The sequence below is a fragment of the Stegastes partitus genome, unplaced genomic scaffold, assembly GCF_000690725.1.
Source record: "Stegastes partitus isolate 25-593 unplaced genomic scaffold, Stegastes_partitus-1.0.2 Scaffold1329, whole genome shotgun sequence".
In the NCBI taxonomy this organism is placed as follows: Eukaryota; Metazoa; Chordata; class Actinopteri; family Pomacentridae; genus Stegastes; species Stegastes partitus.
In genome coordinates, this window is record NW_007579060.1 from 16,345 (window position 1) to 29,910 (window position 13,566).

At 40.7% G+C, this 13,566-nt stretch overlaps 2 protein-coding genes across 2 annotated transcripts; both read left to right on the forward strand.

The window, feature by feature from the left end:
- Positions 1-4,850: 4,850 nt before the first annotated feature.
- On the forward strand, positions 4,851-6,942 carry selenoe (selenoprotein e). The gene is given in 4 exon segments (XM_008298578.1): positions 4,851-4,990; positions 5,260-5,336; positions 5,653-5,731; positions 6,608-6,942. Coding segments are annotated over 4 exon segments (408 nt in total). The 5' UTR covers positions 4,851-4,882; the 3' UTR covers positions 6,752-6,942.
- A 361-nt stretch (positions 6,943-7,303) lies between these two features.
- On the forward strand, positions 7,304-10,057 carry LOC103369777 (transmembrane protein 17A). Its single transcript, XM_008298579.1, has 4 exons — positions 7,304-7,430; positions 7,986-8,092; positions 9,375-9,488; positions 9,737-10,057. The coding sequence occupies exons 1-4, from the start codon at positions 7,304-7,306 to the stop codon at positions 10,055-10,057; spliced, it is 669 nt and encodes a 222-aa protein (XP_008296801.1).
- Positions 10,058-13,566: the final 3,509 nt, after the last annotated feature.

The window sequence follows — 13,566 nt, forward strand, 5'->3', positions numbered from 1 at the left end:
CTCTGCAGGAGGCTGCTTGGGGTGATCGGGAACAACTGTGGCACCCAGTGTGTTCCCTGGTTACTTAAGTTTTTGTGGCTGCAGCATAATCGCGCTCCCTGCTTTCTCCACAGGCATCACACCTCCTGGTTTCATTAGTTTACTGCTTATGTTTTTGGCTCACACCTTAAAAGACATTACTCACTCGCCACACACCGCTGACTTAACTGATTTCCACAAGCCCATTATGGTAATTAATTTGGGTTGAGTTGATTTCATAAATTATTCACTAGCTGTTATCCCTGGTGTGTCTCCCTTTTGATGTCATATCTGTATGAAAAGTGATCATGGAGCAAAATGGCCCCTTTTTATATTATTTGTTATGTCGGTATTATTTGTTTCTTACGTGTCCATACATTACACTTTTATGTGTATGTATACATGTTGTGCACTTCAGGTTTGCATCTGGTGACGAACATTTTACTCAAGTTTACTTTTTATTTAAAATCTTAATTTGCAAAATGTGTTTTTTGTTTTGTTTTGTTTTGTTTTACTTTCTAATATAAATAACTATCCTTCTAAATAGTATTTAGGTCGTGTAGTTAAATAAAAGTCTTTTCTTATACTACATTAGCATGGAGAGTTTATTAAAAAAAAATAAAAAATAATAAATCTGTGCTGCATTCTAAACATTTATTAGGGTATCAAACACTGTATTTTACTCATATCTTTTAACTCACTCGTGCCATAATGTCAGCAAAAAGCTCTCTCACACTTTCACCATCACAGCAAACAAGGTCACTTTCAGTAAAAAAAAAAATCCATCCTCGTCATCCATGACTGTACGAGAGCGATCCGGTGCCAAGGCCGGCAGCGTTGCGCAGCCTTCTGCGGCCTCCTTGCGTGCAGATAATTGGAGCCACTTATTTTAGGTCGTAGGTTCAAGCTAACCACAAGCTAAATCAAACTCGGTGACGTTCTCATTTACCCCGTGAGCTGTAAATTTGCTTACAGTCGCTGTCACGCATAGACATTTCCCCTCCCGCTGCCCTGTTTTTATTTCTTAATTCACTGTAATTTTTACCAATAAAGTTGTGTCGAGCTGCACGGTGACAAAAATGAATGGATGAATGGACGAAATAATGTTTTGCATCTTGAACCTGAGCCTCCATGAGGTTATGTCCACTTCTTGTGCAGCGTACAGTGGAGCACACTCGTCGGCATTGTGTTCTTATTGAATGAAGTCCTCCACATGGCCTTCAATGCTGCCTCTCTTCTTTATGAGCAGACAGCAGCGCAGCAGGCGGACAGGCAGCAGGCTTCCCCCCCTGTTGCCCCGAGGCTCCAGACAGATAAGCACACACACATAGACGCCGAGATAAAAAGTTTAAAACTGGCTCAAGCTATATTTTTAATCCATCTCCCCTGCTTTTCCTTAAACACACAACCAAACATCAACAGGGGTGTCAAATATCTCTCGCAAATGACCCTGCACATCACAAGAGAACAGACACACAAAAATAAGTGGCTGGTGGGCAGCATCCGGTGCTTTGGAGAACCAGGAAGTGTGTGTGTCTTTACAACGAGCTCCCTGAAGGAGGCCGGGTTGCAGTGAGGTGTTTGAGCGTTTGATCTCTCGCCAGCTGCAAGTGTTGCAATTTGCAAAAAAAAAAATAAAAACCCTACTGGAAAAAGTTGCTCAGAACGAACTTTGGTGAATGTTTTCGTCATTTTCGGTTCCTTACAAATGGCTGCATTTTCCCTTCGTCAGCAGATTAATAATAACAACAACCCCCCCCCTTTTTCTTTTTGGCACGCACCATGTGATGTAAGCTGAAACATGCTGAGGGTGAACACATATGGTATGCATCCACACATATAGACTGAGGAGTCAGCCTCAGCAAGAGCACCCAACCCCCACTGCTCATTGTGTTTTCTCCCTTCTCTCTCTTTTTCTCTCTTGTCATCAACTCTTTTCTCCCCCCCTTCCAAATCAGCTATTTAACTCCTTTCAGGCCCACATTGTGAAAATGAGGACTGGAACTTTAAGACGATGCAAACTCCGGTGAGAGAAGCGTACAAGCCGGCAAATTTACGACAGCTGCCAAGGGGAGGAAACCCTGTTAAAAAAGAAGGGACCGTTTTACTGCCATTTGACACATAATCCCAAACAGTACATGCAGAGCGCAGGACTCAAAGCGCCGTGTCTGGAAAAGATAGAGACAGCAAGATGGTTTTGCTTCAGCATTCCAGGCAGGAATGGTTTATTTTTGTTGGAAACATAATTGTCTGTGGCTAGGATTTGGAAGTACATTTTACCCGCCAAACTGCCAGGAAGTGTACATGTGGGCGTTACTGCCCCCTTGTGGTGACCTGATGAATTTGCTTTTTTTTTTCCTTCTTTTTTCTCACCAGTTGAGTAAACTTGGAGGGGGAGAGATGTTTTCTTCTTCCAGGGTGTTGACACAGTGCAAACGTGCTACGCTGTCACAAAAAGTCTGATTTTTTTTTTTTATAGAGAGAACACAATGGAATCACACATTACAGCCCGCGCAATTACAACACAGCTGCGACAAAGAGCGAAAGAAAAGCGGGGCGAGTTCGAGAGACAGACGCTGGATGCTTGCCATGCAGTTTGATCGTATCTGGAAAAAGCTGATGTTTTTTTTTTGGTCAGCAAAAAACAACAGCACAATAGTGAAAACCCAACAAAGATGTCTCGAGATAAAGATTTCTGGCAAAATCCTGAGCAGTGCTGAGACTTAAAGGTTTAATTTGACATTTGGAAAAATATGTTTAATTGCTTCTCGGTGAGAGTTGCATGTGAAAATCACCACCGCTCTCATGGCTGTGTGGTTAAGATCTAAAATGAGAAGTGGTTAGCTTAGTTTTGTTTACCACAGAGACTAGTGGTAGTCATATAGTGCATATAAAAGATGACATAGCCTCCAGGTCTGGAAAGGGAAGCCGGTGCTCAGGTGCCTTAATGGCCAGCAGGGGGCGCCTCTTCCACTGAGATCAGTTCTATAGGAGTCTATGAGAAAATTATCCTGTTTCTCATCTAATTTACTATCTCAGCAATCTTTTTCTTAATCAATTTATGGTCTTAATCACTTGTCTCAAGTCTCCTTCAATATGGTGTGATGTTCTTTTTGACAGTGATGGTCCCAGTTTGAGCAAAATAGCCAATAAAGGAGGATATATTTTAATTCAAGGCTACCTTGTCGCTGACAGATCACCACAAGGCATAGTGTCCTCAGCTTCTCCAGTCAGATCCACTTCTTGCTTGTTATTTTTGGTTTTAAATATGCCAAACTTGAGGCTTCAAAACAGGAGTCCACAAAGCAACGGGTGACATCAAGGTTGCTACGTCCATCCTTTTAATGCAATCTATGGTACTAGGTGAAGGCAGCTACTCTATATAAATGCTAATGTTGCTCTTTCTCTCTCACACACACAGACTATTTTGTTTAATCAATACACAGACAGTGTAGTGATTTTTGGGTTTGGAGGGGGGTATAGAGAAGAACGACTGGGAAACTTTCTCCCCTACAGCCGGTTCCCCAGACACAGATTAAACCAAGACATGGACTGTAACAAAGGTTCAATGAAGATCTCCATTTTACAACCACCTTTTCCCTTTTCTTGAGTTAAATGTGAAGATCACTGCTAGTCTCATGTGGTTCCCAAGACACAGATTAAACCTCATCTTAGATTTAAGGAAAGATTCAATAAAGATTTCCATCCAAAAATGTCTGTGAGTTTAAACATTTAGATCTGACCTTTAAAAAATGTTCAAGAATAATCACGTGATAACTCATCCTGTGGCATCATTAGTGGTAAAATAAATAGATAATTAAATAAAACTTTCAGGCTGCAGGGTGGTGCAGTTGGTAGCACTGTTGCCTCGCAGCAAGGAGGTTGCCGGTTCGCGCCCCGGTGGGGGCACCGGAATCTTTCTGCGTGGAGTCTCCATGTTCTCCCCATGCAGCGTGGGTTCTCTCCAGGTTCTCTGGCTTCCTCCCACACAGTCCGGAAACATGTTGAGGTTAATTGGTGATTCTAAATTGTCCGTAGGTGTGAATGTGAGTGTGCTTGGTTGTCTGTCTCTAAGTGTAGCCCTGTGATAGACTGGTGACCTGTCCAGGTGAACCTGCCTTCACCCTAAGTCAGCTGGGATAGACTCCAGCCCCCCATGACCCTAGTGAGGATTAAGCGGTGTATAGATAATAGATGGATGGATAAAACTTTCAAGTATAACCTTGGGTACAATGGTCAAATCTATGAGTATGAGCTTGAGAAGATAGAAATGTTTCCCTCACAAATATAATTGTTATCCTACGAGATCCAAAACACTTTCTGACAAGTCAAACAAGTTTCTCGTTTGCATTTAGAAAAAGTGACAAATGAGCATAATTGCGAGTTGAATCTACTTTAGCTGAATTTTGGCTGTCAGCGCTCAGGAGTGTGTAGCTGACTCTGGGTGGCCATCAACCACCTGCAGGGTTACTGTATGGGAAAAAGTGATAAGACCGCAGATGTTCTGTGGATTCCATGCACCTTCAATGACAACTGATGTGGAAGAAACTATAAACTATAAAGCCCCGGGGTCCTCTGCATGGCCTTTGGAAAATCCAACACAGCCTAATGAGCGAGACTGTGGCACAATAAGTGCATGCATGTAGACCAGTAGGTGAACCGGTGGCCCAGTTCTCAGACTGAGAATTTACAACAAAATAACAAGAAAGAAAGTGCAACAGTTCTGCACAGGTGGGCTCTGCTCCCCTGTGGGAACCTGCTATGGTCTTGTCCAGCCTGAGAAATTGTCCAAGTGGACTAAAGGGTTACATATTGCTGGTTCTATCTTTGCAAAAGCAGTCAAAGACACAAATTAGTCGTAAAAATGTGGGCCTTCTTGGTGCTCGCTCTTGCTCTTACTGTTAGAGCATCAGAAACTAACAGCGACACGGCGGTGGAAGAGAAACCTGTCATAGCCAGAGCTAAACTGATGGTGAGTACAGACAGAAAAATCACTCTTCTTGTCGTGTTTAGAAAGGGTTCAGGACGTGGCGATATGAAATTAAATATACATGACAGGAGGAGAGGGGACACAGTAATGACATTGAAGGGGGGAAATGATGAGGGATAAGTCATGTGCTGTCATGTCAATTCTTGCTGATGTGAAACCTATTTCTGGCACCTTTGATCACACAAAGAGCGAAGCATGCACAATGCTGTTTGTCACGCTGTTTTAACAACTGCCTGTTGTCATCCCTGCAGGCTCCCAGTGTGGTCGGATGAGGCATAAAGAAATTGCCTGAGCTCTATCATTTCCTCCTGGAGCGATCAGGTTTATAGTATCCTTGTGCCCGTTTCATGTTTTTATTTTTTATTTTGATGAGACGTGACCTTTCTGCAAAAAACACAACTGATTTTCTCATGACCTCTTTTCTTTTTAGAAACAAAACAGTGTTCCTAGCTCGTTGCCAAGTGCAGTGCCAGCTCTGTGAGCTTTCCAAAAACTCTTCCAAGTTGAAATCATGCAAAGTGGGTCTAAAAATAGCAACAAAAAACCCCCCCAAAAAAACAAAACAGATGGATGTGCCTCATTCTTCACAACACTGCCTACCTGTTGTTTCTCCTTGATCTGCTTTTTTTTCCCCCCCTGCGTAGCCACAACTTGGAATATGATTCATCGGAGGAGAAGAATCCCCGTCTGATTTTCTATAACGAAAAGGACGAGGTTGTAAAGGTGAGATGTGAGTTCAGGGATCTTTTATTCATCCTGCCTTGTGATGGGGCTTATCTGGGGAGTGCCAGAATGTCAAGACAGACTCTTGTAGGGAAGTTTTAAGACTGCTGCATCTGATATCAGATCTCCTCCGTCAGATACCGAGTCGCACAGAGAGGGTGTGTTTGAAAGAAACGCTCCTAGTTAAAACAGAAAAAGTATATAAATCAGGCTTTCTGAGAGCTGAGCACTGTCTTTTTTTTTATTTTTTTGTACTGAGGCGGAATAGTTGATATGAATGCTGATATGCATTTGAACACTGCATGCCCTGAAATTACTACTTCCAAGTCTTTCCCTGCAGACATTTTTTTTTGTTATTTTCGTCAGTGTGGAAAAGCCTGTTATTGCAGTTATTGTCATGTGGGACAGAAAAACTCTCCAGTGAAACCAGTAATAATGAATTTCCTTTAGCGCTGGAATAAATGCACAAAGATGCACTTAAAAGAAAGCTGCTCTTACACTTTACTGCCTTCTTGAGTTGTGTTTTTACCTTTTCTTTTCCCATATAAAGTGTATATATGGAGGTCTATTTCTTGTCTTATACGGGCTCTAATGTTTTCATTTCATAATGTGTCCCATAATTTGACTTTAAGTTGATTAAATTACGCATTTGCAGAAGGAGCTTTTGCATTTTTACTAAAAAACCCAGTGTTACTAAACCATATTTTCCAAGTCAAGTCAAGTCAGCACTATTTACACAGCGACAGACGCTGATCCGAGAGGATTTGATATCAGATGCAGCAGCAGCAGCAAACCACTCTCTGCAAACACGTACACACTCAAAGCCTTTAACCATATGTCCTGATGCAAACATGCGTCTGTTTCCTGCAACATCAGACTGTTCCCGTGAAGAAAATGAAGGCAGACGAGATCAGCAGCCTCTTAGACTCACTCGGTTTCTACAAGAGGTCCAAGAAAGGGGAAGAGGTGCCAGAGGAGTTCCAGCATTTCCCCCTGCACGCCCCCAGGGACGAGCTGTGATGACACCTTGTGGCCAAACCCTGCCGCTGCACTTCCAGGTCGCATAAATGACGAGTGGGACCCAAAGGCCGAAAACAAGGAGCCCGGCCCCATTCTGAGGACTCGCTGGCTGGGTGCAGAGTGCAGGGTGTTGCTGTGTCATTGTGTTTATTTGCTACATTTAAATAAAAAATGCTATCAAACACTGAAAACTGTGAATCAAAGCATTCAAAGTGTGTGAGAATCTGCACCTGCATGCCACATTTGACCTCTACAGAGTCTGAATAACTACTGAATTCACAAATGGGATGAGCAAAATTTACTGGGCATCCTAAACGGCCACTAACAAACTGTCATGCCGTCGCTTCAGCCTTAATCCTCAGCCCGCCTCCTTCGCAATAATCTGATTAGCCGTAGTGTCAGCCAGCGTGTGGGTCCATTTGCATCTCTGCGTGCCTGCAACTGTGCATTTCTGTGACAGCGAGGATTAGGACGCTGAAACACAAACACAGTTTTGGACTGTTGCACTTCCCTAACTCCTTGGCTCGGTCATGGTCAGCGGCTCTACCCACAATGCCTGTGTTTTACTCGCCTGTGCCCGAGAACCTGCAGATGGGTCTGGCCTACATGGGGGGCTCGGTGTTCACAAACAACAGGACGGCCGACAGCGACTTCACCCGGGAGCAGGAGGATGCATCTGGTTGGTTTGTGACTGTCTGAAGCTATAGTGCAGTATTTCTACTGTAGGATGCAATGAAATGTAGCAATTAAACCAACTTTGATATCGTATATAAATATAAAACAACAGCTACCGTGCACTTTTTTTAAGTAAATCACTCGTTTACATGCCATCCCTGCATGCTAGGTTTTTATCAGTGCAGTTTGTTTGTGTGAAATCATTCATATAAATGCTGTTTTCAACTCTTCCAAAGCTGATACTTGGTGCTGAAACCCGGCATTCAACCTACTAAGACCAAACTTAGTTGCGTTTTCATCATCAGTTGTCTACATGAGTCAGTTTTTGTGAGGTAATGTTTAGTGGATCTACTTTTGTATGTTAAAAAAAGGGGATGATTTAGGTGAAGATGCAAACAAGAGTTTTGTATTTTTAAGTTGGATCAGTTTTTTTGAGACCTGTTGTAATTCACAACACTAAAATGAATCAAAATGTTTTTATATTACGTGTTTGCTTGATGTGTGTGTGTGTGTGTGTGTGTGTCTATAACTACAACAAATCGAGTTATTTGCCTTTCAGTGGTCAACGAGCTGGTTTCTCATCTGCCCCTTCAAATGCTCCTCTACTTCAACATGTTCTACTTTCCCTGTTGGTGGTTCTCTGCCGTGTTCATGCTGGAAGTCAAGGTTAGTTTTATGGTAGAAAAATGACTCCAACTTAGACACTACTTCTATCATTTTCAATAACGGAGAAATGTGACATCAAATCACTGACAAAATAATGGCAAGGAAAACTAGACCGCTTATGTTCTCATTCGTAGATAGATTCAAAGTAAGTGACAGAAAGTTTTAGCCTTCTCACCTAACACAAAGGCAACAAGAAACACAGAGACACTCGGTAACTGGACTCTTAAGACCCAGAAATGAGTACGACCGAGCTGTGCTTCACTTCATTCAAAGGCTTTGCTCAAGTGAAGAAAGACCCAAGCATTTAGAGAAAAGTCCTTTTGTATTCAAAGGTAACAGAAACCGTATTAAACTAAACCCACTCATTAAATCCACTTTGTGCCAAGTGGAAAACTTGTGACTTTGGCACCATCTAGTGGTTCCATCAAAAATGACACTGTTGTGACCCCTCAGAGGTAATCAGGAAATGTTCAGTAGCTGCATCACTGTCTATTCTATTTATTAATTTAAAAAAAATAAATAAATAAAATATTTTTAAAAAAAATAAAAATTTAAAAAAAAGTGAGCTTTTACGAGATTGAATTTCCCTTCTGGGATAAATAAAGTATTTTTAATTTCATTTTTCATTTCATTTCATTTCATTTCATTTCATTTCATTTCATTATTCTTTCTGTCAAGCTGTTTGATAAGTACAGATGGAAACCTCTATGTGTAGAATTAGATACAGATGCCACATGCAGGGGCTTTGAATTAAAGATCTAAAATCATAACTTAGTTTTCTGTGCTTTCACTAATCAAGCAAGTTTATTTATATGATACGTTATCATACACAGAGGCGATTCAAAGTGCTTTATTTTCAGATTTAAAAGAAAAAGAATTAAATAAAACATATAATCAAAATTTAGGTAATAAATTAGATTAATACAACATTAATTTGTATATTTTTTTTAATGGTTTGTGTTCTGAGATTTGCCAGATATCAAATCTTGTCAATCTCACACAGAAAAGTTGGATAAAGTTGAATCTAATACAGACGAGCTGGATAAAGTACACACACATGTATATAATAATTAAAACTGGCTGACTAGAACTGCATAAAAAGGCACAACAAAAATCAAAGCATGAAAGATTAAAATTAAAATGAAATAAATACAACTGCACACAAGTTTGCTTCACAGGTGGAAGACAGAGGAACGCGGCAAAAACGAGGTTGAATTCAGTTTATTATGCGGTTATTAGATCGTCTCTACGTGCTGACATCGCAGCTCTGCTCTGCCTCCAGTTCTACCATCTCGCCGGTTACTACCAGGCTCTGCTCATAACCGGGATGATCCTCCTCACGCTCATTGAAGTGGTCCGACTTTATCTGGGCTACGTTGGCAACCTTAAAGAAAAGGTAATTCAAACTCACATCCGCTTTGAAGCGCAACACAAAGCTCTTCTGTGAACTCCGAACAACACAGAGGAGGAAATAGCTGCTTAAATATTCCACCAGCTCTTGGCTACGACTGTCTGTTTTGCTACCGTGTGTGTTTCTGCGCTTTCATGTGGATACAACCGAAGCACTTGATGCCTGACAGATCTATCTTTGCATCGCCTCTGTGCACCAACCCAGAGTCTCTCCTCTTCCCTCCCTGTCATCAGGTGCCAGAGCTGGCAGCCTTCTGGCTCCTGTCTTTCATGTTCCAGCTGCCGGTGCTGCTGTTCTTCCTGACCGATGAAGGAATTATCATCCTGCCTCTGGAGAGGGCCGTCCACTTCCTCTACCTCCTCTTCCTCCTCGCCCAGATCTTGGCCTCCTTCATGGCGCTCAGGACCATGACCCGAAAGCTCACCTTGCTCTTCTATCTGCGCCAGTTTGGAAAGGTGGAGGGCTTCCGGCACGCAGGGATGAGCCCAGTCTACGGGCTTCCCTACCACCGCAGTGTGCTGCCGGTGTCACCCAACCAGGACATGTACCATTGACGTCAACATCCATCCACAGTCAACCCTCATGTGCCCTTGAAGCCATTTTTGTCCTTTTAATTTTTAGATCATTTTAACTATGCTAACTTTACCCTCAGCCCCCATAATGCATCAACAACACATTGTGTATGCAAAAAAAAGTGACACTCTGGACCTTAAAGAGAAAGATTTCCTAATCATGTAAACAAAAACGATCACATCACACACATTAGAGAGTCAGGAAGTTCTGAAGTGTTCAAAACCAGTCTCAAAGTCCGACTGAAATCAAAACTGTCACCTCCAATCATTACCTTTGATTTGCTGTTTTTATTCATTTTATTTGTTAGCTCATGCTAATTGACTTTTAAGTTTTGTAATGTTTTACGTACAATATTTATTGTTTTGTGGTTGTTCTCTGTTTCCGTGCCTACCTGGACAAATTAGCTGCTAACGAACTCTGTTGCAATTACTTTTAATTGTGTGCTGTCCCTGCAAAATAAACAAACTAAACTAAACTGGCATTTAAAGGGTTAAAACTATATGGGAAATAAATCTTTTTCCTTTTTCTTTTCTGTTTTTTTTTTTTGCTTTTAAAACAACTGTGACACCATGTAAACTAAATTGGCACTGAAAGGGTTAAAATCCTGAAAATTCAATAAATATTTTGTAGTTATGATCGGGGCTGATGTTAGCGAAACAAAATGAGTCATTAAAAGCAGAAGACAAAAGTGTTATATAACATTTTACTGAAGGATATTTTTGACTTTAAGGTCCCAAGTTTTTTTTTTAAATTAATTTATTTATTTTTCTTTAAACCTGACATTGCAGAAGAACTAACAACAAATTGAACACAGTGTTGTTGTAAATCATGGACACATGCCAGATTGTGACAATCCAAAAAAAAGAAAGAAAATTCCACTTATTATATATGGGAAACTTGTTTTTTTTTTTTTTACAGTTTTTCTAAATTAAAAACAGCTGGAAACAAACGACCATGTAAAGGGTTTCAATCTTGAAAATTAATTTATATTTGGTAATTATGATCAGAGCTGATGTTGGTGAAACAAAATGAGTCACTGCAGGTAGAAAATAACGGTATTGTACAACATTTAACAAGAACATTTTTGTCTATTGTGTTTTTTTTCTTTCTTGCATGAAAAGTATTCATGGATTAGTCGCCATGTTGTTGTTGCTCTTTTTTTTTCTTTTACTCTTTTTAAAATTTAGGAGCAACTGTGGCATGATGCAAAAAAACTGGCATGTAAAGGGTTAAAATCCTAAAAAAAAAAAAAAAATGACAAACATTTGGTAATTATGATTAGAGCTGATGTTGATTAAAAAAAGAAAAAAACATTCTGATTATGGTGGACATTTTTCATATTTTTGTGTTTAATGAGCTCTGTGTAGCTTTGTGTGTTTGTTTTTTTAAACTGATGCCTTAACTCGATGTTATGAATGTGAAATATCTACAGCTTTAATCTAAGTCTGTTGTGGCATTATGAGCATCCAAAAAATAAACTATTCCATAAAAACTGGCTCGTGTTCTGCTCCATGCATTGTGACTGCATTGCATTCTGGTCTTCTGAGGTCACTGATGTGCAGAAATTCGTGTCCCACATCTTTCCGTACGTGCGCCTTCTGATGTGGCGTAATGTGACAGGTCTTTAGAAACACATCCTGACATTTGCTGTCGATGTTTTAAAAAGATGAAGAACATCACTTTAGCCCCTCTCTGAATGTCAAAAAATGATGCCGTGTCAGCCAAACTGTCAGGGAGTGACACGACTTTCCGAAGGGAACGGGAGGGAAAACACGACATCAAACCGCAAAACGGGATCAGAAATATGAGGCAGAACATTGCCAGGAGCTGCTTTTATAAAACAGTGTTAAAGGGTTTCATGTTTTGCTTTTTTTGTACCGCTTTAATGATGATGGATGATGGAGAGTTGGTAGAACAGAATTGTTTTGCTAAGGTAGAATACATTTTATTTTCTTTTTTTGCCCAGGAGACTCGATTAGTGTTTCACAGGTATAAAGCAAACTGTTCTTTTATTTCTGGAAGGAACAACGTTAGACGCGTCCAATTTAACTTTGCATCATTCCTGCAGTGTATAATACTAACCTTACTGTTTGATAAGTGAGATGCGGGAATCTAATTTCATAAAGATTGTATAGTGACAGAATTGAAACCTAACTGCAGTGGAGCTGTGTTAAATATTTATGACCACACTGTGGCAGTCAGTGACCAAAAGAAGGATGGCGAGCGTTCGACAGTGCTGCAAAGTCCAATGAGAATAGATTATCATGCAGCACATGTCCTGATCAGGAAACCCTCTGGCAAAGGAATAAAGGTTAGGCCTGTCCGCAGCTGAACATGATTTATTGTTTGATAATCTATAACTCCCGCTTGAGTTCACATGAAAATCGATTACATAGTTTGTTGTCTACACCTCTTTTTGTTTCCCCCCCAATGCTTGAATATGAAATATTATCGCCGCACAACAAGCTTGCAAGCAGTATTCGCTGCTTCATTAGTGATTTGCTTGTGAGAAATTATTTAGAGTGCTGCACTGAATAGTCAACAAACTGGCTCTGCGAGAGACACAGTTTCTGTGATACAACATGCTTATTCCGCTCTACTTTACATTCAGGAAACAACAAGCTGCAGTGGTTGCTGCACTGTTGGTGGAGAACAGAAAAGGGAAAAAAACATTCAGTGAGGAGGACAGGACTCGTGCTTTCCATTTCATGTAGAAGCAGATGCTTAGGAGATAAACACAACATCACGTTTTGCTGCAAAGGGGAAACTATTTTTGACTCGTTGGAACAAGTGTAATTGACTTAACAAGCAAAGTTGCATCAGAACACACGATAGGACGATCGAAAAACATTTCAATCCCCCATAAGAATGCCTTTAATTTAACATATGTGTCACTGTAGAGTCTTAGCCGTCAGCAGTGGTAGTAAAGCAGCTTGGTTTGGTGCAGCAGCACAACCACAAAATGAAAGAAACCAATGCTGAAAATACACGAGGAAAACAGTTTATGGAGTGATTTAATATTAGTTTGTGGTAAATTCAAGCAAAAACAGCAGCAATATATCAAACTACATTCAAGCAGAAGAGGATTTATTTCCATGCGGATGCACACTTTACATGCAGCTGATAGATCTTCACACTTATTCATAGTAAAGTTGTGCCTGCACATACATCTACATATGCTCACACATCGTAGAATTCATATTCAACTGGGGATTTTATGTAGGAACTGGAAAACAGAAGGAAATCCTCCATCATGTCTGTCCTCTAAAGTACATGCAGCATCTGGAAACAGACTGGTCTTTTCACGACACTGTCAAAGCTAAAGAGAGTGGTTCCATTTTTTTAAGATAAAATCTGAAATTTGATAGCATCAGACAAACAGTTGTTAGAGGGAGAGAGATGTCGGGCATTGTGCTTTTGTTGCAGGCATCCACCAGGACTATCAAGAGGCCTCAAAGATGATGTACAAACAGGTGACAAGTTAAAGGCA

Coding starts and splice junctions, on each gene's coding strand:
- LOC103369777 (XM_008298579.1), top strand. CDS start 7,304: ATGCCTGTGTTTTACTCGCCTGTGCCCGAGAACCTGCAGATGGGTCTG. Junction 7,431..7,985: donor GGAGCAGGAGGATGCATCTG/GTTGGTTTGTGA, acceptor TTTGCCTTTCAG/TGGTCAACGAGCTGGTTTCT. Junction 8,093..9,374: donor TGTTCATGCTGGAAGTCAAG/GTTAGTTTTATG, acceptor CTCTGCCTCCAG/TTCTACCATCTCGCCGGTTA.